The sequence below is a fragment of the Perognathus longimembris genome, chromosome 17, assembly GCF_023159225.1.
Source record: "Perognathus longimembris pacificus isolate PPM17 chromosome 17, ASM2315922v1, whole genome shotgun sequence".
Lineage (NCBI taxonomy): Eukaryota > Metazoa > Chordata > Mammalia > Rodentia > Heteromyidae > Perognathus > Perognathus longimembris.
Genome location: NC_063177.1, coordinates 28,114,231 through 28,141,351, shown reverse-complemented (window position 1 = coordinate 28,141,351; position 27,121 = coordinate 28,114,231). Strand labels below are relative to the sequence as shown.

The window sequence follows — 27,121 nt, the reverse complement described above, 5'->3', positions numbered from 1 at the left end:
TGCTTTCTTTTCCTCATGGTAAAAACAACAGAAAGACCAAGGAACAAAAGCCAAAAAAACCAAGCACTACGTTTCCTTAAGAAATGAAATGAATAAAAAGAGCCAACAAAGCAGCACTAATATAGAGATTTTATTTAAACTGTATTGAGTTTTTTTGTTTTGTTTTTTTTTTTTACAGCACATTGCATGTCACAACGCAACTGCACAGTTTGGATTTTTGGCCACATCATGTCACTGACACCCACAACAGCTCTGAAAGGAGTATTTGATGAACACATCTGAACCAAGAGCCCAGAGTTTCTCTCCAAGGCCATGCATTTTGTTCATTTGGGACAGTCCCTCAAAACAGCCCAAGTAGGCAGATACAGTCTCCTCAGTGTTACCAATCTCCCTGAAAACAGGCAGAGTGAAGTGCAATGAAAATCAACTTAAAAAGCCACACAAGACTGTCATAAAATTGTAATGATTGAGAAAATGCTTAAAATAATTTTAAGTATCAGACACAGGAAATAATTTGTTACTTTTTCAATGATCTCAGGAATTTCCCAGACACAAAATCTCCATTATTCAGTTCCATTTATATGAGAAAAAAAAAAGTTCTGCTAGGCTGACCTAAATACGCCAAAACTTTTTAGGTTACATCCATGACAAGTATAAAAGAAGCACAGATGCTTCTCTGTAAGACTGAGGAAAAGGTCAGGACAAATAATTCTTGTTGTAAATGTAGATTCTAGTTATTTTGGAATGATTTTTCTAGAGAGCAACATAAAAGTAGCAGTGAGGATGACAGCTACCATAATTTTAAAACAGTATAGGCCTAAATGTAATTTACCTTTTATACATCAATGAATGAAAGGAAAATGAATACAAGAAATCCTAGTAGTTTCGTTATAGGCCAAGGAGACTTTATCTGTCCCAACCATAGTACATGGCTATATCACTGTATCTTTTGGTTAAGTGCCACTGGTACATATTAAGATGAAAAAAAAATTGTTTGGTCCAAACGGACACATTTTTTCTCCCAATTTTGGTATCAAGGCTCTATTCTCTTCTGTTTGGGTTCCATTGTTAAGTGCACAGAAATAGACAGCAGCATTTTTACGGAAACCCTTACATACCAAACAGCATTATTTGAGGAGGTAAAAACAAACGCTAGATTCTACCTTCAAGGTGTCAAGTGTTCAGGATAAGAAGCAGTGTGACCCAGAGGAGGCAGCAGCCAAGGGAAAGACAACATGGGGGAAGTGGGCAATGGAACAATAAAAATCTTTGTTTTATTTTCATGCCAGGAGAGGGTCAAGGTGTAGCTCCTGTGTTAGCACCAGGACAACTAGGAAAAGTCAGGCGCTAAGGGTAGGGCACAATCAGCAGATATTTCATAAGCATAACTTTCGTTTTTCCCTTCTCTTTTCCTTCTTCACCGTGCATACCTCAAGAGCTGTCACCATGTAAGAGTGACAACTGCCTATAAAGCTCAAAATAACTGATTTTTGCCAAGACTAAGCATCAACCGTTTTCCTCTGCTCCCCAAAATGTCTCACTCCCTAGAACTGTCCCTCTAAAATGAATATTCACTGATGCTGGCCAATAAGCCAAGTGAAAAATACATTGAAATCTCCACTTGCCAAACCAATCTTTAAACCAAACCCCACAGAAAGACAGGACTAATGCAACTAGAGGGAGTGCCTCTAAAGACTGAGCCTTCATGCACAGACACAGAGCACAGAGGTACGGAATAGAGTTCGTCTCAAATAGGATAGGAAGTCCTATCTTATATACTATAATCTGCTTTTTCAAGGTGGAAGAGAAATGGGTCTCTTATCACTTGAAGTTTGGTTATACATATGCCTTTCTATTGCTGTTTGGGCACTTTGCACCAGGCAGTTATCTAGGAAATCATCATCTTGTGACCCCCACAGGAGAAAGACACTGGAGTCACCAACTCAACATTAAGCATCCAGACTCTGGGTCTGGATCGGGACCATTACCCTAAGGTGAGGATCTCTCCGATAGAAGACCTCCTGCCAAATTGAAATTCCTCTGCTCCAGTCTCATGGTACCAAGGAGGATCTCTCAAGACGGTATCTTTGAGCTCTGTGATTTCATGAGCCTCACACCTAGGAATCTTCCAAACTACACCTGAAGCAGATCCTCCCTTCAAACCTGTTAAAATTGGACAGGTCTTCTCCTCTGGCATTCAACTGGAAGCTGTAGCAATGGGTTTCTTCAGATGCTGGCTCATGAGTTCCCTGGCACGAGATACTTGGATGTGTTCGTAACATGAGTTACAGACGAGAACTGGGTCATAGAGTTGTTGATCAGGAATGGGCAGCTTCAGGTGGCAGCATCCAGCACAAAATACATTCCCACAATTTCTGCCACAGAACAAAGGGACAAGTTCATCAGAAATGCCAGTGTACTAAGAGTGAATGATAATTTAAAAGACTTTCTGTGAATAAATTTTTTAAAAGGCTGGGTGCAAACAAAAATAGTTCCTGTAAAGAGGTCCCCATTTTCTGATTAATTCAATTTAGTGCTCTATATATGTAATGCACTACTTTGAGTCACACTGAGTCACACAAAACATCTTACCTGCAGTGGTGTCTTCGTTTGGCCAACCAGAATTCACAGTCACAGTTATAGCAATGGGAGGCCATGTGGTCTGGAACCCAGCGAGTCACCTAACAGAAGGCACAAAAAAAACCCTTACAAATTCTTGTGAGGGGAAGAGGGGAATAGAAAAATAATATGGCAATAAGGAGAGCAACCCAGGAGAAAATGACAAGGCTGGTCTTTATGCCTGTCTACTAGGTGCCTACAAAGATGACACCTAGGCTGGGAATGTGGCTTAGTGGTAGAGTGCTGGCCTAGCATGCATGAAACCTTGGGTTCGATTCCTCAGCACCACATAAACAGCAAAAGCCAGAAGTGGCGCTGTGGCTCAAGAAGTAGAGGGCTAGCCTTGAGCAAAAGAAGCTCAGGGACAGTGCCAGGCCCTGAATTCAAGCCCCAGGATTGAGAAAACAACAACAACAACAACAAAAAAAAAAAACAACAAAGATGACACCGATCTCAGGGAGATCTCAGGCCATAGCACACCTCTCATCTCAGAAATACAACCCACTGGCTCACATAAGTTCCAAACACACATTTGCCTAGACCTACCTCAGTTTCCTTCTTATCAACAGGTTCCCAGCTTGCTTCTGAAAGGCAGTCTTCACTGTGATCAGAGCCAAAATCCTCTGTATCACTGCCATCTGACTCCTTCAAACACGTCTGAGAAATGGATGCAGACATCAACATCACCATTATTACTAACACGTGTTTACGAGGGGCCAAGCATTGTTCTAAGTGTATCACATGCATGAACTTAATTCCCCACAACAGTCTTATGATTTATATTACTACTAGACTTATTTTATAAATAAGGAAATTAAGCCACAGAGAGTTAAGAGCTGTAACTGGTAATGCTGAAATGTGGGCAATATTATGGCTTCAAAGCCATGGCCTTAACCAATATGTTATAATATAGTGTGGAAAGATTAAACCAAGTGTTGGCAAACTATGGCCCACAGCTGAATCAAGTTGTGTTGAAACACAGCCACATATCCATTTACATATCATCTAAGGCTGCTTTTTGTGCTGTGGGCCCTGTTGAATCCCTATAACATGGACCATATGGCCCACACAACCTAAAAAAGGTTAGTTGACTCCTATTTAAATCATCACCCTGTAGGAAAAAGTTGTTAACTCTTCCCATTTCACCAGCCAAGAGGTGGGTAGCAGGCAACTGGGAATGCCTTAGCAGAAAAAAGGGGAAGTGTTATGTTGGGGGGTGAAGAAGTTATGGGGGAGGAGAGGGCTCTTAGAAGCTTCCCCAGTTCTGCAATGCCCGAACTTGATAGACCAGGACAGCAGAGCCCTAATGGTCCTCAACATTCTCATCTGGACTATTCTAAAATATCCTGACCAGCTTCCCAGTCTACGTCTCTAATTGCTTCATCAACATTCTACACTGTTACTACTCAAGTTTCCTTAAAATACAAATCAGGTCATATTATTCATTGGCCTACCATTTCATTGCCTGAAGGGCAAACAAGAAAAGTATTTCAGTGGATCCTTACAGCATCTAATTCTCCAGCATTACCTCCCACCACACCACCCAGTTCTCCCTCATAATCTCAGCACAAATGTCTATACACACATGTTCATATACACAAACCTCCTTTAAGCCATGCTACTGGAGTACCCATTGACTCCATGCTTCCGAAAATGGTGTTTTCTTTCACTAGCTACCTAGCTAAACAGCACACATTTTTTCAGCACTTCCCTCAAGCCTCCCCCAGATAAAGAACATCACTCTAGTTGTTTACTTGTTTTCCATCTGTGTACCCGGTGGTACACAGGTACTCCATAAACAGGTCCCTGTGAGTGCATGGAAGGCTGGTTGGATAAACTAAATGAATAGTTGGAAGGCAGCTGGTGACAACTTACAAAATCGTCCTCATAATCCATGGGAGGCTCTGCTGGAGGGGCACAGCAATGACGGATATCCAGCCTCATCTGGAGCTCACGCACTTGTCGCCGCAGCTGCTCTACTTCTTGTTTGTACCCTGCTTCAATTTGCCGTAATCTATGCTGGATGACATCCGTGGGAAAGGGGAGTCCATCATCATCCAAGTAGAAAGGAGGCACTGGAGAAGGGCAGCTCAGAAGGACAGGTTTTGTGCTAGAGGCTTGCTTTGGGTGACCAGACAACCACAGCCGGTTGTTTTTTCCTCCTGGGCCAGAACAGTGTCCATTGGAATGACTAGAACAGACAGGTGACTTTACACCTTCTCTTTGAGCCCATTGGCCCCCAAAACAGGGCCCTGTGGCCCGCACCTGCTTACTGCTCGATCTCTTGCTGCAACAGCCATAGGAAAGCAGCCGCCTAGGAGTGGTCTCCCCACTTGGGAATGAAGTCACCATCCCTTGGAAGCTGTCCCAGTTGGACCCTAGAAAAGAGAACTCACTGATCTGGCTCTGAGAAATTGGCTTTCGGGTCAATTCCAATGGCAATTTCCCAAAGCGATGATTTTCCACTAACTGTCCGTTCCTATGATTTCCTTTCTTGCCAGGGTCTTCCTCCCTATCAATCACATCTGACATGGAACAGGGCTGTTCCTGTTGGGAGATACTTGCTGTAGACCCTGAGGGATCTAGGTTGAGGAAGTCAGTGCTTGGCTCTGGAGCAGCTTGACAGGGAGCATTCAGTGGACTGCAAAGGCTGCCCAAACTGTAATCCAGAACACATCTGGTGGGCACATCTAGCATGGAGTCTAGCTGGGCCTTCTGGGAGACAGCTGTAAGGGAGTCCTGGGAAGACTCAGGAAAATCACAGGTTCCATCACACTTGCTAGGAACAACTGTTGAGAGTGCACTGACAGCTTCTGTTTCTGGACCCTCCTTCTGTTCAGGTGACCACCCTAAGCCATTGAAAGTCCTACACAGCTCATCTTGCGCAGGAAGTTCTGGAGCTGGTACTGTAGTTTCTTCCAGGACTTTGATGTCATTGTCAGAGGTGTTACTCTTCATTTCCCGGGACACAACAGTGTTGAGCAGTTTATAATTTACAGGACAGCTTTTGTGACCCTTGAAAGGTTTATTGCTCAAATAGTCCTTCTGGTTACTAGGCAGAGGGGGAAGGCCCATTTCTCCTACAGTCTGCTGAGGACCTCCTGCCCCAGATTCCACAAAGGCTGTCTCTGAGCCCTCAGGGTTGTTGTGCCGGGACTCCAGGCTAACTCTGACCTCCTGGCAGTGGTTATTAAGGTTAGGATCACTGGATGTTCGAGTCAGGGGGCTGCTTGTGTCACAGGCAGAAAGAAGGTCATCCATGGATCTGGTTTTAGGTAACCTGGAAAGACAAACACAACATTTGCAGGTCAGAAAATGAGAGGTACCTCCAATATACAGTATCAGATCATCAAAGCAGCATCAAGACATGACATTTATGAGTATAAATAACTGATGCACATCAAAAGCCTATTCATAGAAATAATTAAGACAAGGAACTTGTTCTCAAGAGCCCAGAATCTGCCCTCAGCATTTGTTAGTCCTCAACTTACACAGTTTCCCTGGGCAATCTCAACCATTCCACAGTTTCAAATGCTTACTTTTTGTTTCTTTTATGCTGGAGCATAAACTCAAGCCTCAAACATGCAAAACACACCCTCTACTTAATTAGCTAAATCCTTAGCCCTGGTAATAACTTTTTGTTATTGTTGTTTGGGCAGTGCTGGGATTTGAACTCAGGACTTTGTGCTTGCTAGGCTGGTGCTCTACCACTTGAGCCACATCTCTAGTCCTGTTTTTTTCCTGTTTATTTTCAAGACAAAGTTTGAAACTTTTCTGCCAGGGCTGACCTTGAAACGTGATCCTTCTTCTCTCAGCCTCTGAATTGCTAGCATTCTTGGTGTAAGCACTGGCATCTGGCCCTTGCTGATAACTGCTAAATCTACTATTCTAGCCCGGACTACACCTGAGCCTCAAACCAACATCCCACTGTCTCTATCATAGTAAGAAGGAGCATGAGTTTTGCAGCTGGATAACAGTGGCTCTGACACTATATGCCTACAAGTAAATTATTCAACTTCTTAGATATTTGGTTTCCTCCCTATAAAGTGTTAATAAATTATGTCTTATAGAGAGTACTAGGAATTCAAAATACAGTCAACCAACCACAACTTATTATTATTATTATTTTTTGGCCAGTCCTAGGCCGTGAACTCAGGGCCTGAGCACTGTCCCTAGCTTCTTTTTTGCTCAAGGCTAGCACTCTGCCACTTGAGCCACAGCGCCACTTCTGGCCATTTTCTGTATATGTGGTGCTGAGGAATTGAACCCAGGGCCTCATGTATACTAGGCAAGCACTCTTGCCACTAGGCCATATTCCCAGCCCCCCAACCACAACTTATTAACCACAAATATTTCAAGAAGACACTTAGGACTCCTCAACCCAGCTTTTTAGACTTAGCAGTCCTGTGCCTCTCTGACTCCCAAGGCTCTGTGAAAATTTCTGCCAAGAAACAGCAGTCCAAGAGTCCTAGAGGCATTCCTACACACGGGATAAATAACAGAGTTTGTTAAATGGCCATCCTGATTTTTAACACAGTTAAATCTTAGATCAACAAAAGCTACAGTGCTCAGGCCCTGAGTCCAAGTCCCCAGGACTGGCAAAAAACAACAACAACAACAACAACAACAACAACAAACAAAAGCTTAGGGAAATTCACCTAGAAACAAGAAAGGCTTCACTGGCCTCCTCTTTTTAGATGGCTCAAGTCACACAGAAAAGTCCCCCAAAGCCGACTTAAAATATAGCTTAAGGGCTGGGAATATGGCCTAGTGGCAAGAGTGCTTGCCTCATATACATGAAGCCCTGGGTTCGATTCCTCAGTACCACATATATAGAAAAGGCCAGAAGTGGTGCTGTGGCTCAAGTGGCAGAGTGCTAGTCTTGAGCAAAAAGAAGCCAGGGACAGTGCTCAGGCCCTGAGTCCAAGCCCCAGGACAGGCAAAAATAAATAAATGAACACATACATACACACACACACACACACACACCTCTTAAGTGCTTGGGTTTTGAACCTTTATCATAATAAGTGTTTTAAGTATAGCTTTATGTTTGACTTTACTTTTGAGATCAATTATGGTTTTCTTTGAAGTGGCAGGAAATCCCAGGAAGGTAGTTGAAACAGTTGATAATAGTCCCTAGTGTCTCATAGTCAGGGCTCAAATCCCAGCTTAGGAACTTTCCTGTTATATGACTTTAACTTCTTCAAGCCTCAGATCCCTCATTTATAGCTTTTCATATATCTACCTCTTTTAAAAAAATTTTTTTCCTGTGCCAGTCCTGGACACTGTCTCTGTTTATTTTGTTCAAGACTAATACTCTACCACTTGAGCCACAGCACCACTTCTGCCTTTTTCTAAGTAGTTTATTGGAGGTATGACTCAGACTTTCCTTCCCGGGCTAGCTTCAAACCATGATCCTTAGATCTCAGGCTCCTCAGTAGTTATGATGACAGGCATGAGCCACCAGCAACTGGCTTCAAGTATTTACCTCCTGATTCAACAAAATAATCCACATCAAAAACCCATTGCTGGGGCTGGGAATATGGCCTAGTGGCAAGAGTGCTTGCCTTGTATACATGAGGCCCTGGGTTCGATTCCTCAGCACCACATATATAGAAAATGGCCAGAAGTGGCGCTGTGGCTCAAGTGGCAGAGTGCTAGCCTTGAGCGGGAAGAAGCCAGGGACAGTGCTTAGGCCCTGAGTCCAAGGCCCAGGACTGGCCAAAAAAAAAAAAAAACCATTGCTCAGTCTTCCTCTAATACATTATTGTAGTTAACTGTCCCCTTGCTTAGCTTCCTGTATTGAAGTGCCTCAAGGACAGGACCATGTGTTTGTTAAATCTCTAACACCTTGCACAGAACCAGGCATATGGTTTGAGAATACGTGAATGAGCTTAAAAATCTAACATTAAGTTTCCATTGGTTAGTGCCAATTGAATAGATCAGCAGATTCCAAGATCTGGAGTATATTAGGACCTTCTAATGCCCACCACAGACCTTCTGAATAAGGACAGCCAAAAGTGAAGCCTAGGCATTCATACTTCTTATTTTATGTATTTTTGTGGTGCTGAGAATTGAAGCCATGGGCTGGGACGTGACTTAGTGGTAGAGTGTTTGTCTTGTATGCATGAAGCCCTGGATTCGATTCTTCAGCATCACATAAACAGAAAAAGCCAGAAGTGGCGCTGTGGCTCAAGTAGGGACTGGCAGAGAGAGAGGGAGGGAGGGAGGAAGAGGGAGAAAGGGAGGGGGGAGAGAGGGAGGGAGAGAGAGAGGAAGAGAGAGGGGGAAAGAGAGAGGGAGGGGGGAGAGAGGGGGAGAGAGAGAGAGAGAGAGAGAGAGAGAGAGAGAGAGAGAGAGAATTGAACCCATGGCCTCAAGCATGAAAGGCAAGTGATCAACCACTGGTCTATACCCCCAACCAGTATACCACAACTGACTCCTCCACCCCTTCCTTGTTTTAATTATTATGGAAACTTTCAAACAAATGAGAATAAGCAGCTCCTGTGTAACAATTCACTAAGATACTAATAGCAACAGTCTGCATCCGTGATATAGACAGACATCAGCTGCTAAAGGTTTAATCAACAGCGCTGGTTTAGACAATAATACTTGCAGAATTCAGTATGAGGAGAGCTTATCCAGCTCATGTAAATCAGGGAAGCCTACACAGAAAAGGTAGGATTTGAGCTCAATATAAAACAATGCATTAAGACTGTAAGGTCCGGGGTGGATCCCCAGTACCAAAAAAAAAAAAGAAAACACACAAAAAAATACAGTTAAAAAAAAAAAAGACTGTAAGGTCCATCCCTGGAGGGCTCCTTGCAGATGCACCCCATCTCATTAAGTCGCTACCTGGGTAACAGCAGACCTGGAGGCAGTTAACTTCCCCTTTCCCTGAGGTCACATCCTAATCCACCTGGCCACACCCCCTGTCCCTGCCCTAGATAAGGCAGGGCTGGGTGGAGTCGCCCTTCTCTCCCACCATGCATCATCTCCGCCAGCAGTTCGGTAATAAACTTTCTCTCCTGCCTGAATACCACGTGGCATGGCATGGCGTGGCGTTCTCCTTTACTGGCTACCCACTTTAAAAACCTAACAAAGACTTCAACAGAAAAAGAGAGTAAGCCATTTTTGATCTGGGGAAAGGTAGAACAACAAACAAACATATCTTGGACACAGAAAAGGCCATGACTCCTTTCTGGTTGTTCATTAAAATGTCTTGAGTAAAACAGTCACCAGAAGACCCTTTAAATATCTCATTTCTATGACAGCTTTGAATCACAAACATCCTATTTGCTTAGATGCAGACTTAGAATAATTCTACTCAGAAAGCTGAGATCTGAGGATCATGATTTGAAGCCAGGCAGGAAAGCCTGTGAGACATTTATCTCCAATTAACCAATCAAAGAGTCACTTGAGCTGTGATATCCTTGAGAGTGCTATCCGTGAGCAAAAAAGCTCATTGACAGCACCCAGGCTCCAGAATTCACACCCCAGGACTGGCAAAAAAAGACAAAAACTAAAATATACAATCAAATGGGTTGGCTTTGAGAAACCCTAGGTCCAATCCTCAGTACCAAAAGAAAAAAAGTAAATTGATAAGCTGATCTGAGGATCTTAGTTAAAAGCCAGCCTAGGTAGATATATTTCTGAGGGGTATAGTACTAGGTTTAAGTGAAAAGGCTAAGCAAGAGTTGTTAGCATTCTCCCCACCTTAGGTCCTCAGCTCCTCCCATTAGCCCCCCAGATCCACCCACACCTAAACTCCCAGCCCTAGAACTATAATGGGCTACTCCCACTCACCATTAAGACCTACCTACTTCTCCTTTAGCCCAGAGAAGCTGCCACCTGGATAAGGTGTAGCCGCCCTGTTGCTCCCTCTCCTGTGGGAGATATAGCCCCACTAATAAACCTTCTTATAAACTTTCTTCTCCTGTCCATAACTATCTCGGCATGGTCCCTTGGGATGGCTGGGACATACCCTTTCATGGACCCTGAGTTCAAATCCTAATACCAGCACACAAAAAAAGTTCTTTCTTTCTCCCTGAAAAGGAACTTGTGAACTTATACCCAAATTCTGCATAGTTTTGGGAAAAGGGAAAATCTACAGAATTCCTGAAGTCTAAACCCTAACTATGGACACAACCAAAAAAACCTAAAACCCTGGGACTGGGAATGTGGCTTAGTGGTAGATTGCTTGCCTAGAGTGATAGCTTGAAAACCTAAACCTGAGTTCACTTCCTCAGTACCACATAAACAGACAAAGTCAGAAGTGGCGCTGTGGCTCAAGTGGTACAGTGCTAGCCTTGAGCAAAAGAAGCTCAGGGACAGTGCCAGGTCCTGAGTTCAAGCTCCAGGTGGCCAAAAAAAAGGGGGGTAGGGTTGGAGTTTTTGTTGTCCTTTACACTATTTAGCTGGTAAGTTAATTTTAACTTTAAGAACAGCAATAAGCAATATCAAAATTTGTAATATACAAGGCCATATGTGCCTGTAATCCCAGAACTCAGAAGGCTTTTAGGGAAAAAAAAAAAGCCAACAATAAAAACCAAACATATATGAAATACAGAAAAAAAAGCCAGAAATATAAATATACATGTCCTTTAAACATAATATTTTGTTTTTAGGAATTAAATTTCTGGCAGAAATATGTGTACGTATAAACAAGTATGTGTATATAACATATATGATACATATATGTTTACTGTACATGGGGAAACTGGCTTTAAGTAGTCTAAGTACATATTCAGTACCTATTCTACGATTGAGCTACACTCTCTAGTGAAATGATACGTTTAAAATTGAGTAACTATTTTATATATATATATATATAAAACCATTATTTAAACACACACACCACATTTGTTGTTGTTTTTTGTTTTCATTTTTGTTTTTGCCAGTCCTGGGGCTTGGACTCAGGGCCTGAGCACTGTCCCTGGCTTCTTTTTGCTCAAGGGTAGCACTGTACCACTTGAGCCACAGCACCACTTCTGGCCTTTTCTATATATGTGGTGCTGAGGAATCGAACCCAGGGCTTCATGTATAGGAGGCAAGCACTCTTGCCACTAGGCCATATTCCCAGCCCCACACACCACGTTTGTTCACCAAAACATCTCTTATAACTTAAAAAGGGTGTGTGTGGGGTTATCCAAATGACTTAAGTTAGGCACACTCTAATTCTGGACTACTATACAGCCACTTAAACAATAAAGTTGAAGAATGCTGATGACTCACACCAGTAATCCTAGCTACTCAGAATGCTGATATCTGGAGATCAAAGTCTGAAGCCAACCTGGGGCCGAAAAGTCCACAAGACTATCTCCAACTAATCAGCTAAAAGCAAAGAAATGGAGGCATGATTCACAGCCTGGAGTAAAAAAGTCACGTGAAAGCTTCAGGGCTTGAATTCAAGCCCCAGTACTAGCACAAAACAACAACAAACAAAAACCCCACAGTAGCTACAATAAAGATGTAGCTCTGTAGAAAAGCATTTATTTGTCTTACATGCACAAGGTCCTGGGGCTGATCTCCAGTTCTACAAACAATAAAATTAAATTTAAAAAATACAACGAAATAGCTTTATTATTGTTGTTGTTGTTATTGGTTGTAGGGCTTGAACTCCGGCCTGGGTGCCATCCATGAACCTCTTTGTGCTAGCTCACTCTACCAACTTGAGCCACAGTGTCACTTCCTGTTTTTGAGTGGTTAATGGAGATAAGAGTCTCATAGGGACTTTTCTGCCCAAGCTGGCTTCAAACTCTGACCCTCAGATCTCAGCCTCCTGAGTAGCTAGGATTACAGGTATAATCACCAGCACCTAGCTTTTAAGTAGCTTTATACGTGTGGTCATAGGATAACAGCCTGATACAAAGTAGGAAAAACAATTTACAAAAAATTGGGATTTTAGGGGCTGGGGATATGGCCTAGTGGCAAGAATGCTTGACTTGTATACATGAAGCCCTGAGTTCGATTCCCCAGCACCACATATACAGAAAATGGAAGTGGTGCTGTGGCTCAAGTGGCAGAGTGCTAGCCTTGAGCAAAAAGAAGCCAGGGACAGTGCTCGGGCCCAGAGTCCAAGCCCCAGGACTGGCAAAAAAAAAAAAAAAAAAAAAAAATTGGGATTTTAAAAAAATATAGGGCTGGGAATATGGCTTAGTGGTAGAGTGCTTGCCTTGCATGCATGAAGCCCTGGGTTCGATTCCCCAGCACCACATAAACAGAAAATGGCCAGAAGTGGAGCTGTGGCTCAAGTTGGCAAAGTGCTAGCCTTGAGCAAAAAGGAAGCCAGGGACAGTGCTTAGGCCCTAAGTCCAAGCCTCGGGACTGGAAAAAAAAAAAAAAAAGATAAAATAAAAATAAAATATACTATAGGAACAAGAATATAATGTGACATATCAATTTTAGCTAGAGGGCCTAGACAGCTTGCACCTGAAAGCCCTCTGTCCAAGCATGTGATGTTTATTTTTTCTTTTGCCAGTCCTGGGGCTTGAACTCAGGACCTAGACACTGTCCTTGAACTTCTTTTGCTCAAGGTTAGTGATCTACAACTTGAGCCACAGCACCACTTCTGGCCTTTTCTGTTCATATGGTACTGAGGAATCAAACCCAGGGATTCATGAATGCTAGGCAAGCACTCTACCACTAAGCCACATTCCCAGCCCAAGAGCATGTGATGTTTCTATAAACACCAGAAAGCTACCCAACAAAGTGTTAAAGGTAGGTATCTATGGGGCAAAAAACAAATAGGAATGATCCTTCAGCCTCAGGTTCTTGAATGCTGGGATTATAGGTGTATACCATTCCACCTGGCCTGTATATTACAAATTTTGGTATTTGTTGGCTGGAGGATTTTAAAATGGAAATATAACTCTTTGGTAGAATATATAAAGGCTTAAAAAGAAAATAAAAGAAACACAAATTACGCTCAGCTCACATTTCTCTTTCTGGCCAATATTCAGCATTAGTTTAATATCTTGCTTTAAATTCTAGCCTTTTTTTGAGGGAGTAAAGTCTATCCCTGCACTAAAAACTCACTCCCCTGAGAGTCAGATGCTTCTGGAAATTAGCAAAGGTTGTTACTAAGAGAGCAAACTCCTCATACCTTGTTATCAGTGAATAAAAATCAACACTATTCCCACAAGCATTTCTGAAATAGTCTTTTTCATTCTCCTCTCCCTGCTTGGTTATGTCACATGTGGTGATAGCAGCTCCAGGAAAGAAGACAACTAATCTTATCTTAAGAGAGAACCTTGAAAACACACAGGATGTGCCACAGGCTAGCCAGGAGTCTTGGCCAAGTTTCTCCCATAACTGACTCAAGAAGTTGCTTTTAAACAGCTCATTAGGAAAAAAAGAAAAAAGAATAACATTATTTAGATGAACTAGGAACTATTGTCTTTCTAGTGGGGAGAGGAGAGAATAAGAAGGGTTTTCTCACCTGTCCAGAGATCGACCAGAGAACTCCTGGCTCTGAGCCACTGGGGAAAGGTAAAGATCCATATTTTCCTCTCCAAGTGTGCATGGGGATGACGCAGGCAGATAAACAGCTGTCCAGAGGTGCAGGGCCCGGACATGACAAACAGGATGCAGGACCTAGGAAAGTGACCCAATACTAGTGTTTTGTGAGATGTTCCTGGTCTCTTTTCTTTCCCTAAGCCTTTGGCTCTACATTCTCCCCACTGACTCAGCCTCTTGTTACAGGGAAGAGTTCCGCCTTACCATATCTGAGCTGGGTGTGTAGAGGAAGTTATGGAAGTTCTTATTGCCGGCTCGCAGGAGTGCCCACACAGAGCATGTTCGTTTGTAGATGTTGCGCTTCTCTCGCTCACAGGGATTGTTGGCCAGGAACGTGCCATAGAGGCAGGAGTACGTGTGCTGCACCAGTTTTACCTAGAGAGCCCAGAGAGGTTGTACCTGGGTATCGCAGAGCACCATTCCTCCCACCTTGGTCACAGGCTTTTAGTACTTACCAGGAATGCTTCATTAAATTCAAATAGGCAGGGGAACTGCTTAAGTAACTGATGAACAGAATCAAGCCACTGGAGGAACACAGGGCATTGTTCGTTTTGGTCCTCTGCATTCTCCTGATGGCCACAGCGATCTCCAAACTTGTGCCCAAAATCCAGCCAGTCAGATTCTACTAACACTTGGAAGCCCTGCAAAGAGCAGACAGTCCAAGGATAAGTTCTCTCTGGAAGGGCCAGGCTAGGAAAAGTACCCAAAGTAGGCAGCTGGCAACTGTAAAGAACAAGTCTGAACTTGGAAAAGGACTTAAAGCTACCAATGTCCTCTATGGAAAGATTCCCAAGATGGTTCCCGAAAGCCCATCACCATCCTTCCCCACTCCAGTCCATCCATTCTTTCCTACCCAACCCCCTCTCAATACCTCCAATGTCCTGTAATATGGGTCCAGTAATATTTTGGCCAGGGCTACAATCTGCGGCGTGCGGTCCCAGCCATCAGAGCAATGCACCAACACAGGCCGGCCTTCCCGGTCCACTGTATTAGCCACAAGTACAGCTGCTTTTAGCATCACTGACAAGTGCTGCAGCCACTTGGTACTCTCCAGAGCAGATAACCAGCTATACAAGAAGAGAAATCAAGCACATCACTAAGGAATATTGGGCTACCACAATCTTTCTACCACTTCCAGCCAGTTCTACCCAACAAAGCAGGAAGGCAGGGAAGACAAGACTAAGGCAGATAAGAGCTTCTAAGAACCAAGAGAGGAACTGGGAAGAATCACATGTATATTTAGCCACTTTCTTTCCCCAGCCCCCTATGTTCTTTGAGTAGGATAACTGATCTATACAAAAAAAACCCCAACAACCCATAGTCCTATGACGATGCCCAAGTGTTGCCTGAGAAGTAGAAGTATTCTTGGAAACGGTCCTATTACACCCAGCTCTATCAAATCTGAGATTTTTTGTTCCTCTAACTTTCCATATCCACATCAAGTTCTCCAAGAACAGGTACTATTGAGTAAGACATGAGACTGCAGGAAAGATGGAATCATAGCAGGGAATACATACTTGCTAGGATCCGGCATCTGGCTACACACAGCCCGGAGGTATTGGAAGCTATTCCGGATGGCATGGATGTTGGCCATTCCCATAAACACAACCTCACAGTTGGGATAGTACTCTGTAGACATGAGAAAAGAGTAGAGCATAAAAGAATGTCCTGGAAATAGGCAGCCAGGACAAGAGCAGTCTCAATGGAGAAAGCTTTCCTGTTGGGCCAACATTCTAGACAGAAACTATATACACTCAGCAGACAAGTTGCACTTTTATCTCTGGATACTCAGGTGCTATTTGTAGTAATAATATTAATGACAAAAAATGAGTATACATAATCAATTCTCAATAGTGGCTCTAAACCAGTACTTTGTGTACGTGAGTAAGTACGTGACCATGCCAGTCCTGGGGCCTGGGCACTGCCCCTGAGCTTTTTGTGTGCAAAGCTAGTGCTCTACCACTTAATCCACAGCTCCACTTTGGGGTTTTTTTTTTTGTGGTTAATTGGAGATAGGAATCTCACAGACCCTCCTGCCTGGACTGGCTTTTGAATTGTTATCCTCAGGTCTCAGCCTCCTGAATAGCTAGGATTATAGGCGTGAGCCACCAGCACCCAACTTGTACCAGTACTTTTATATATGCAGTCCCTCATCATCCCAACAACTCTGAGAGTTACAGATGAGAAAATAAAAGTTGAGATGAAGTAACTTAAGCTTCATAATCATAGCTAGTAAGTGGCAGAATCCTGGCTCCAAGTAGATTTATATGGTTCTTTCCACTCTATAAGCAACTCCCAACTTCCATCCTACCAAAGCCACCTAGAACATAGGACACTTTCATATACCAGGTAACAGCAGTACCTTCACATTCACAGCCTCCACCCTTGGCTCGGTTGGCTACTGCTGCTGTGTAGGAACGCGCATCCAAGATCAGCAGTTTTTGGGGGGCTGCTGTGCTCTCCACCCCTGAGCATGCAGTCAGGGAAGAATCTAAATACACAGCAGGAAGAAGATTCAGGGTTAGCCATCCATCTAGCATCACTCCAGTCTATGTGTTCTCTCTCTCAGCAGAGAGGGATGTGCAAAGTAGACACTTCATACTCTACCACCTCCCCTAAACCAGACAGTGAGGGAGCCTATGTGGTCATCATCTTCCTATTATTTTACTAGAGACATCTTAGAAACCAAAGAGGCCAAGGAGAAGGCCTGCTGCTTAAGGAACTAGTCTCACCCACATCTTACCAAAGTCAGTGTCACAAGGCTCACTGGCATCATTATTCCCGGTGCTGAGGGAGCCCCCACTGGCCCTTGTCCCCGGATCCAGGGCACAAGCCTTGGCAATGGATGTGACGAGATATTCATCATCAGCATTGCGCCAGCCCCACCAGCTGATCTCGGGCTGGCTGCAGCGGGCAATGGCAGCCCCATTGCGCAGGTGTCTGACAAGATAGAAGAAACCATAATGCGCATAAGAGAAGAAACCATAATGCATGTGGTATTCCAAGCCTGGTAGAGACCTCAGGGGGCCAGACCAAGGTCTCCAGAGCCAGCAGAGGATACCAACATATCCAGGTCACGATAATAGCAACCAAATGCCTTAACATCTCTAGAGAACTGGACAGTTTACAAAGCACTATCACACTCATTTTCTCAAATGGGCTCTGTATTCCCAAGGTGACCTTGACTCATCAAATCTGCACAGCATCTGCTCCTGGTTCAGACTCCAAGCAGGAGAACAAGGCTTAAGCCAAGAACATGAACAATTCCAAACCTCACAGTTGCTATCTTTCTCATTATTTCAGTGGTAGCTGAAATAGCAGTAGCTATAGTGGTGGTACTAGGGTTTGAACTCAAACCTTGTACTTAAACTGTATCTCCAGCCTTTTTTTTTTTTTCTTCAAATAATCCTTCAAGCCAGGCATGGTGGGTCAAGATAATAATCTCATATACTTGAAAGGCTGAGGCAGAAGCATCCTGAGTTCAAGGTCAACCTGAGCTACACAGCAAGTAGATCAGCCTCAAACTACATAGTGAAACCTGCCTTAAAAATAAAACAAAACATGAAAAACCTTAAAAATGTAAAACTATTCAGAGCTCCCAGGCTATACTGCTTGGTCCCAAGGCCAGCTTGCCAACCTTTGTACTAATGCAGCATTTTATGCCCTCAAAACAAAAGGCAAGAAGGAATAAAATCCCCAAAGCCTTTTTCCATTTTGTTTTAAAATAATTTCATAGTCACTTTCTCATGGAGTGTCAATTCCCACTCTAAAGTTTGGCTGCCCAAACTTCAGATTTGGATTCTTTCCTTACTGTAAAACAAACAAAAACAAACAACAAAAAAACTCTTCCTATTCCATATTGACTCACCTATACACAACCACAGGAATACGCTTCCAAGAACGAAAGGAAGCCACGTTCTCCAGCTCTTTATCTGTGATCCACACAGGAACCAACAGCTTCTGGGGGTAACTGGGGCACAACCTGAGAAGATACCGGGGAGATGGGGGGGGGGGTGTCACCAAACTAGGTTTAACATATATGATAACAAGACCCTTGGTTTTGTGGGATGACAGAACTAGAGCCCTCCTCCCTCTCAGCCCCAGGAGCTGTGTCCTTTATACATTATCCAAATGAGGAGAACGTTTGGGTGTGGATTGGGGTTTTGGTCTCTCAGCCATGCCCTCTCACTTGTAGTTGCTGTTGATATGTGAGACTCTCCAGACATTCTGTAGGTCAAAACCCATCCTCGCCAGCTCTGCCTCCTGCCGACATCGTATGTGCTCTCCTGCAACACAGCCCCCACCTGTCAAGTCCCCAGAACACCAATTTCCAGGGTAGAGAAGGGATGAGAACTGAGGGATAAGAAGCAGCCTCCCCAAGAAAACAGCCCAACCTCACCTGGCTGACACAGGTGGGTGTGCTGGTCCTCCTCAGTCAGCCCTAGACACCAGGCATGATAGGCAAAGGCAAAGAGATCCTCAGGCTTGGCAGGTCTTGCTGTGGCCCTGCTTAGCCTGGAGAGCCACTCTTGGCACTGCTTGAACGTAGAGAAGTGGCACCTGCCAGGAAAGAAGTCACAGGTTTGAATAAGGCAAGAGGCAGATATGCCACGGAGCCACCAGAGTAAAACACATGACCACAGAAAGGCTACGAAAGGAGGCTGCAAAGCAACGTTAGGCAATAGGACTCTCCTATGGGGACCAAGGGTATTGGCCAACATCCAATCGTCTCTTGTGACAATTCTGTTCCCAAGAACTTCTGTTTGCCCTCTGCTGAGGTCCTAACATTTCTCATTTCAAATGTAAATGCTACCACATGGCCCTCAGTCTCTGTGCTTTTTGTTCCTATCTTAGCAGCTAGCGTTATCTCCCATGAGTGCCTAACATGAACCTTCTGCTTCAGGTAGGAAGTTTTGTTCACATCATTCCTGTCTCCCTGTTCTTTCTCTTGCTTGATAATGCCTCTTCTCTGCCTGGCCCACATTCTAACATTTCAAAGACTTTCAATCCTAGCTCTTTCTTAAAGGCTCCCCAGCCTACTCTATTCCACAGGCCTCTTCCACTCTGGATTCTTTAATGTGCTTGGGATAAGTTCTGCCCACCACACTGCCACGTGTTAAGTTTTCCTTCAGCAACTAGCCTTTAGCCATGAGCATGAACACAAGCAGGATCTAAACTGGACATCCCCATAATTCTTCTTGAAGTCATTCCAGCCCTTTCTTGGTATCATGTCCAATTATCTACAGATCCTGCCATCTTTACCTCCAAAATAGACCCAGAATCTGATTTTTACTACAATGACTACAATTTGACTACAGTTCTGACTACAATGACTCTAGCTAGGCCACCAACATCTCTCACCTGGGAAAGTGAAATAGCTTCCTAACTAGTCCCCCAGCTTAAGCCTTGGCTCTTCCTTACTTTCTTCCATCTAGTCTCAATATAGCAGCCAGAGTGATTCTATAAAACATTAATCAGTCACTGTTTTGCTTAAAACCCTCCAGCGATTTCTCAATTCCCTCAAAGTAAAAGCCAGTCATCATGACACACCTACCCCACCCCCCAACCCTCCTGTCTTCTCAGGCCTTATATCCCACTACTCTCCCCCATGTGCATCCTTCCAGCCACACTAGCCTCCAGCTGTTATGTTCTGTTGTATAGGGTTGTATTCACATTTTCCCACAGAGGCACAAACCCACCACAGGTGGTGTGTACTCACTGTTCCCTCTAGCACACTCTTCTCTCAAATCCCCTCATGGTCATCTTTCCTGTGTAAACATTCACTGATAATTTGTTTAAAGGTACAACCTTCATCCCTATAACATAGCGCCTTTACTTTTTGTTTTCTCCCAGTAATGCGTTTTGAGATCAAAGCCTCCTTTAGAACCATAATTCATTGCCTCTTTTGCTTTAGTTTTTATTTTTCAGGTAGGCCTCATGCTTTTGCCTGGGGCAATCCCTAGAGTATTATCCCCCTACCATCACCTCTCAAATAGCTGAGATTATAGGCATGAATTAAAAAATGTCTACTACAATGTCTATCTTGTTTGAGACAGCCTTGCTAATTTTTGGCCCAGGATGGACTCAAATCACAATCCTCATATCTCTCCTCCCATGTAGGTATAATATTTCAGGTAGGTAACACCATGCCCAGCCCCCTCTTCCTATTTTTGTTTTTCCTTTATACTTGCCTCATGTAACATATTTCATTTAGTTTTTACTGTTAGTATCTCCCCCACTCAAATATAAGCCCCTTGAAGGCAAAGAGTTTTGTTTATTTGTTCTCTGCTATATCTCCAGATCCAAAACAGTCTGGCACAGACTGCTGAGTAAGGACACAGTAAATGAACGAATAAACCAACCATAATGTGAGTGCTCTCTGTCAGATATTGTCCTAATTGCTGCCATACACATTATCTCATTTAATCTTTATGATGACTCTATGAGCTCAGGTCAAAAGAGTATAGCTAAGTAAAATGACCTTCCAATCCAAAACAGAAAACAGAATTTTCACTTTTACCTCCCATAGGTAAACTGAAATGAAATCGTTCCTTTTGCGCTCTTAGAAAACCCTCTAAAGAAACACCCTGAAGCAGAGAGGCCAACACAAGATGAAGGGTAAGAGCAAGGCCCCAGTGTTCTCACCTCACCACTTTGGAGTCCTTGCAGGCAATGTGCAACTGGAACATATCACGGCTCTCCACACTGTCAATCATCCGGAGGGGAACCTTCAGAGAAGGGCAAACTCAGACTCAGATCTCCTACTCTTTGCACCCCTCCTCATCGCCCACCCCACTGGGTGCTGATTACTAATGGAAGCGAGGAAACTGGCATTGTCAGAAGGCTTGTTATATGTTCCTTTACATATGTGATCAATTAATAACAATAGCCCCACAAGGAAGGTGTTTTCACCTCATATTCTAAGGAGAAAGTTAAGACTTGTCCAAGGTTACACAGCTGATAAGCAGCAGTGCAGGAAAAGAGCCCAGGTTTGCCTGGTTCCAAAGCCTGTAAGCTTCCAACAAAACCACTGTACCGGCAACAAGGCAAAGAAAAAAGAAGGGGATGGAAAAATGAGCCAAAGGCAGAGATAGACCTATGCCTAGAAGAATGACAGCAAGGAAAAAAGAAGCCAGTGAGAAAAAGAAGGGCACTCCAATCGGAGACATAATCAGATAGAACAATGGAATAACACCATCTTGAACCTCAGCTTCTAACTTTGGTGTAGGAAAATGAGAGAGCAACTCACGTTGATGACAGAGTCCTTGAACTTGATATGCAGTCGGTAGTTGGAAATGGCAATGAGAGCATCAGTGGCCCGACCCAGAAACTCCACTCCCTCACCCTGCAGCACCGTGAAGGGTACCTGCCAAGGGTTAGGGGAAACTCAGTCCAGAATTGTGCCTCCCCCTCATTCTCTTCTGTAGCCCCTGTTCTGTGGGATCTCATCTGGAAAAGCTGGACCAAGGCAGGAAAGGAGTCACAGCACTAGGCCCAGCTGCACAGGAAAACTGCCTTTCCTTCCCTGGGGCCAAAGACTCCAAAAATATACATACCAACCAAGCCCCCATCCCTCCAGATACCCATGAGCAGGAAGCCAGAGCTTGGGAACTAGATCCTCTTAGGGATTTTTTTCTTTTCTTTCTTTCTTTTTTTTTTTTTTAGAGAGAGAGAGGATGTTTTTCAACTGTACCTCAGGCTCTGGGCCTCCAGTTCCACCTTACCTGAAGGTTCTCCTCCTCCTTCACTAGTTCCTTGGGGGGGAACAGGTCCTTGGCTTGGATGTACTCCAGGCTGGGGGGGCCCTCCTCACCCTGTAGGGAGGCCACATCCCTGAGTCACCAGGCTCAACTGGGCCCCTCAGAATCACTTGCTCCCCTCCCCCATCAATCTACAAATACTCCCCACACACTTCTAACCATTCTGGCTACTGGAGAAGGTAAGGTTGGAAGTGGGGAAGGGTGAAATGGAGGTGCACTGGCACTTAATAAACCTAAAAGAACGAGGAACTGGAAACCTGCACTGTTTAAAGAGCAACTCTCCTTAGAACTGAAATTTCAAAACTGGGAGGGGAGAAAATGAAGAAAAAGACTAGAGTGAAGGCAAAACAGGAGCAAGGAATGGGAATGGGAGACTGCTGGCTGCAGGAAAAGGAGCCAGGTGTGGCCTCTGGCTACAGAGAGAAGGGCAATCAAGCACCCTCAGCCACAGAAGCTTCAATCTGGTAGGTGAAAGGAGACAAAGAAGAGTAGGTTGGGGGGATTCAGTCCCATGCCTCTAGAGGGCCTTCGTGGATACTTTCAAAAGGAGGATGTGTTTTGGAGCTGAGCTTATCTTCCTATTAGGCCCACGAGGCTTTAGCCTCCACTACCTGCCAAGCAACCTACCCCGCCTGCTGATCTGAGGGGAATTCCTGAGGAATACCAACAGCAAGCAGAAGTCACTCCGTTCCCAACCACTGGGGAAGGGAAACGGGGATCCATGCACCAGGAAGAAACCAAGAGACCCAAGGACAGCCAGGGCAGAGAAAGAAATGGGGGGCGGGCCTGGCAGAAACCCACGGGGGGGGGGGAGGGGTTGTAGGTGTGGGAACATCTGAGAGGACAGATGGGGGAAGCTGGGAAGGAGCATTAGCCAGAAGGGAGGAGGGGCAGCTTGGGAATGATGCAGAGGCACAGAACCCTGCAGAGGAAGGGAAGGTGAAGAAAAGAGATGTCTGGGGCACAGTCAAGGAGAAAAGACAGTGGTGCTGTGGATCAAAGTGGTGGAGCACTAGCCTAGAGCTGAAGAGCTCAGGGACAGCACCCAGGCCCAGAGTTCAAGCCCCACGACTAACCCCCCGCCCCCCAAAAAGGAGAAAAGACTAGCGCGTCAGGTGAGAATGGAGTGTGGAAGGAGGGGACTGGAAACTGGGAGACAGCATACAGTCATCCTAAACTCCCCGACAAACCCCCTAACACCCCCACGCCATCTACTAGCCACATCCCACATCCCCAAGCAAGGATGCAGCGGGTGGGACCAAGATGGAGAGGCGGAGGTAGAAGGATGCGCCCCTGCAGGGCGGGGCCTGGAGATCTGCAGTCAAGGGCAGTGGCTGCGGGGGCCAGGACGGGTCACAGAATCCCAGCCACGGCCTCCGACAATCCCCAGCACCGAAGACTGAAACAAGTCCAAGAAAGACAAGGGCTGACCCTCCACCCCGGCTCCCGAACGTTTGGGGTCGGACCGGGGGCCTTGGGAGGGGGGGATGGGCTGACATTTAGGATCTCAAGGGCTGGCCCTGGGCGGGGCCGCCTGGCCGCAAGCGGACGTCTCCCCGGCCCCCGCAGGCAGGCCTGGCACTTACGAAGCAGCTAAGCATGGAGCAGGAGACGCGGCCCGTCAGGCTCATGGTCGCGGGCAGTCCGGGCCAGCGCACATGTCCCCAGAGCCGCTGCGCTGCCCGCCGGCCCCAGGCACCCGCCGCATCCCGGCTGCGGGACCCGCCAGGTGCAGCCGCGGCCAGCAGCGAGCGCGCGGGCGTCGGGACCCCAGCTCGGCTCCAGCGCGCCTCTCCCCTCCGCTCCACAATGGAGCGGGCCCGGCTCCGCCCTCCGGCACGAGCGCGGAAGGGAGGGGACCCGGGCGAGGGGGAGCCCAGGACCGCGCCGGGGAGGCGGAGGCGGGGAGGCGGCTCGCGCGGTCCCGCCCGCCGCCCATGCTCCGCCCTCCGCGCCGTCCCCGGGCCGCGGGAGAGGACAACCCCCGGGACCTCTAGGGGCATTCTGAGTGTGGCCTGGGGGGCGGCCCCAGGATCCCGCAGGACAGGGAGTGCAGGGCCGCCCTCGCCCGTTCAGGCCCCATCTTGCCAGGTGAGCGCCCCACGCCCCTCGTCTCTCTAGCACTCCTGTTCTCTAGAGTTCCCGCACCGCCAGCTCCGGATCCCAGAAAACAAGCTCCAGCGATATCTCCACCCTATAACCCGTTCCCGTTCCAATACTTTCTCCTTTCCATCCAAAACCACCACCATAAGCGCCCCCTGACCTCCCTGAACTCTTTTTGTCCCCTTAGAATGAGCACTGGTCCCGTGCCAGGTTAGTCATTCCATACTCCTGAAAGGTAAATCCATTGCATTTTTTATTCCATGGCCCTGCCCATCTCTTCTCCTTCAGCTCATCTCTTTGTTTCACATCTTCTGATCTAAGAGAAATTCTTAGTCTGGAAAATGGAAGAATCAGACTACAGAAGCTATTGGGGGAAAAAATTAAGCCCAGGGGTAGAAAGTTGGGTTGAGAACCAAGAAATAATGAGTACAAGGTATACAGTGTCACTAGGAATAACGAAGGAGCTAGCTAGAACCCTGAAATTTCCTATATCTGGTAACTCTCAGAAAAAAAAAAAAAAAAGATTTTGTTTCAGAGGAAGGGAATCATGGAAAAACAAAAAACAAAAACCCGACATTTTATTAAACATCTATGAGCTAAGCAATTACAACATACCTGAGCCCTCTAGGAAGTCTTACCTGTTTTTATGGGTGAGACTTCAGATTTAGAAAGTATGATTAGTTACTATGTGATTTGTATAATGTGTTTAAGTGGTACAGGGGACTGAACCCAGGGCCTCAAACTATTGTTTGGCTTTTTTTTTTTCTCAAGGCTGGTGCTCTACTACTTCCCTTCCAACTTTTTGCTGCCTAGAGATAAGAATCTCATGGACTTTTCTGCCTAGGCTGGCTTTAGCTCAGGATCCTTAGGTTTCAGCCTCAAGAGTAAAGGTGAGAGCTGGGAATGTGGTTTTGTGGTAAGAGTGCTTGCCTAGCATGCATGAAGCTCTGGGTTCCAATTCCTCAGTACCACATACACGGAAAAGGCCAGAAGCAGAGCTGTGACTCAAGTGGTAGAGTGCTAGCATTGAGCATAATGAGGCTCAGGATCAGTGCCCAGGCCCTGAGTTCAAGCCGCAGGACTGACAAAAAAAAAAATAGTAGAAGGGATTATAGGCATGAGCAACTGGTACCTGGCCCCACTTGTGCCTTCTGAGAAAAAAACCAAACCAATATTACACATTCTATAGATGCACATTTCTATAGAAGAAAAATTGGAAAGGAGTCCTCTCACCAATTCAATTCATTGACCTGTGATGAGCCACATCTAATGATATTCAGAATGCTATACTGTTAGATATAAAGTCATCTACAGTGACAGACTGCAGTGCCTGGGAGCTGGAGAAGGCCAACAGATTTGGTGGAATCACTTCTGATACATCAACTACAACATTCATAGGACCCACCAGAAGTCCAAGGACCTTAAGTAATGAAGACCTGGCTCTTTAGGCCAGAACGTGAAGATTTTACCAGGAATACAAGAAAAAGAAGAGCATGCAGAAAAAGCAACTACAGGCTTCTCATCCCACGGCTGTAAATTGCCTTTTTTTTTTTTCTTTCCAAAGAAATCTTGGGCTGGAGTGAAGCTTAATGGTAGAACACATGCATGGTATATTGCAAGGTCCTACATCACAGAAAAGAAAGAAAGAAAGAAAGAAAGAAAGAAAGAAATTCTCATTTATCTCCAGGGCAGAGGAACCTGTCCAGAAGTTGAACAGAATAGCCTGGAGCTCAAGGTCCAAGAGGGGTGGGGCAGCTTCACAGCGATGAACTTAGGATTTATAGAAAACAAAGGTATGAGGAAAAATACTCACCATTCTACCGTGGTGAGGGTCCCGGCTGTCTATCAGTCACTATAAAGAAAGAGGAACATAGAGGAAAAAGCACCATTAACATTACCATGAACAAACACTGTACACCCGAACTACTTCTCTACAGCTCTTATTTTCCTCCCTCACACAAGCTCTAACCTCTCAACAAGCCACCACACCAGATAGGGACAATGGGGGCCACATGAGAAGAAAGCAACAAGTGTCTTTCAGGGTGTCAGCCATAAAACTCTGATGGAGAAATGAGTATCATCTACACTTTCTCAGCAGAACTGAGTCCTGACTCACAGATCGAGAAGGCGAAGTAGAATACTCCAAACTCTGTCCTTTTCAGGAAAGCAGAAGAAATCCCAACTTTGAAGATACAAACAGACTCATTTTTGCCCTTGTGGAGGCATGAATCCACAGGACTGTTTGGCTAGTCTATTGGGTCTGGGAGTAGCACCCACCTGACTTGTTACTGGGGACAGAGTCCAAAGCATGGGGCAAGAGGGAGAGGACCACAACCTGTGATAAGAGAGCAACAAGGCTGCACAGGTCCTGCTGAGCATAATTGACACCACGTAAGGTGGGGGTTATGGGGATGAGACAACACAACAGGAAAAGAATCAGGCCAGGTAGGCCTGCGAGTCAGCATCTGTCAAATGGGTTCAAGTAACAATTTAAGGATGAGGCCTTCTAGGCCCACTTAGTGAGTCAGGCCTAAGTTAACTGATATCTTCCTTCAAGCCTGCTATGCTCAGAAGCGGTATGGCACAGCTTCTTCAGAGCTAAAATCCTCTATCTGTGATCCCCTATCTCTGCCCCCACCCTCGCCCCCATCACAGTACCCTCTGCCTCTGCCCACCTTCCCTCACGGGGGAGCCCGCAAGCGGCCAGCCAGAGGTGCTGCCTCACCGCCCACTGGCACGCAGCCTCAGGGAAACAGAGGGAGGAGGAAGAAGGACCCTGCCTGGGAAACCCTGGGCTTCCTGACCTAGGGAATCTAGTCCTGGGGGACGGGCCAGGCTGGCAGGGGATCGCAGGTGCCCAGGCTCCAGAGGCGGAGCCTAAAGACTCGGAGGTGGAGCCCCGAATGACAGAAGGCGGGACTCAAGAAAGCCAGTGGGGGGCCGGGGCGGGGCCGGGCCAGACGAGGTCGTTGCGGTTTCCCGGCTGGCTGTGCACGGGGCACAGTGACTCACCCAGGCGGTGTCCGCCCGACCCTCCAAAACAGCGCTCTCACCACTTCCGTCTCCCGCAGCTGCTGAGGCCGCGCAGCTCGAACCCCACCACGGTCCCCTCTCCCCAACCA

The 27,121-nt window shown here is 45.7% G+C and overlaps 1 protein-coding gene across 5 annotated transcripts; it reads right to left on the bottom strand.

Annotated features, from left to right (window-relative positions):
• Window positions 1–115: 115 nt before the first annotated feature.
• On the bottom strand, window positions 116–27,121 carry Mtmr4 (myotubularin related protein 4). Of its 5 annotated transcripts, none has more exons than XM_048367154.1 (19): window positions 27,012–27,121; window positions 25,813–25,851; window positions 21,861–21,950; window positions 21,386–21,502; window positions 20,782–20,864; window positions 18,536–18,696; window positions 18,326–18,422; window positions 18,005–18,118; window positions 16,880–17,076; window positions 16,499–16,627; window positions 15,654–15,765; window positions 15,008–15,203; window positions 14,592–14,777; window positions 14,341–14,511; window positions 14,060–14,214; window positions 4,495–5,899; window positions 3,166–3,276; window positions 2,593–2,681; window positions 116–2,375 (listed from the first exon to the last, which is right to left on the bottom strand). In XM_048367154.1, exons 2-19 carry the CDS (start codon window positions 25,813–25,815, stop codon window positions 2,198–2,200), a joined length of 3,594 nt encoding a protein of 1,197 aa, XP_048223111.1. In that variant the 5' UTR covers window positions 25,816–25,851; window positions 27,012–27,121; the 3' UTR covers window positions 116–2,197. The 5 variants fall into 5 exon arrangements, with proteins under 5 accessions (XP_048223111.1, XP_048223112.1, XP_048223115.1 ...); XM_048367155.1 differs by lacking the exon at window positions 27,012–27,121 and adding an exon at window positions 26,675–26,783; XM_048367158.1 differs by lacking the exon at window positions 27,012–27,121 and adding an exon at window positions 26,725–26,741.

Coding starts and splice junctions, on each gene's coding strand:
- Mtmr4 (XM_048367153.1), bottom strand. CDS start 23,527: ATGAGCCTGACGGGCCGCGTCTCCTGCTCCATGCTTAGCTGCTTC. Junction 21,951..23,482: donor GCTCCATGCTTAGCTGCTTC/GTAAGTGCCAGG, acceptor GCCTCCCTACAG/GGTGAGGAGGGCCCCCCCAG. Junction 15,766..16,498: donor TGGAGGCTGTGAATGTGAAG/GTACTGCTGTTA, acceptor TCATGTCTACAG/AGTACTATCCCAACTGTGAG.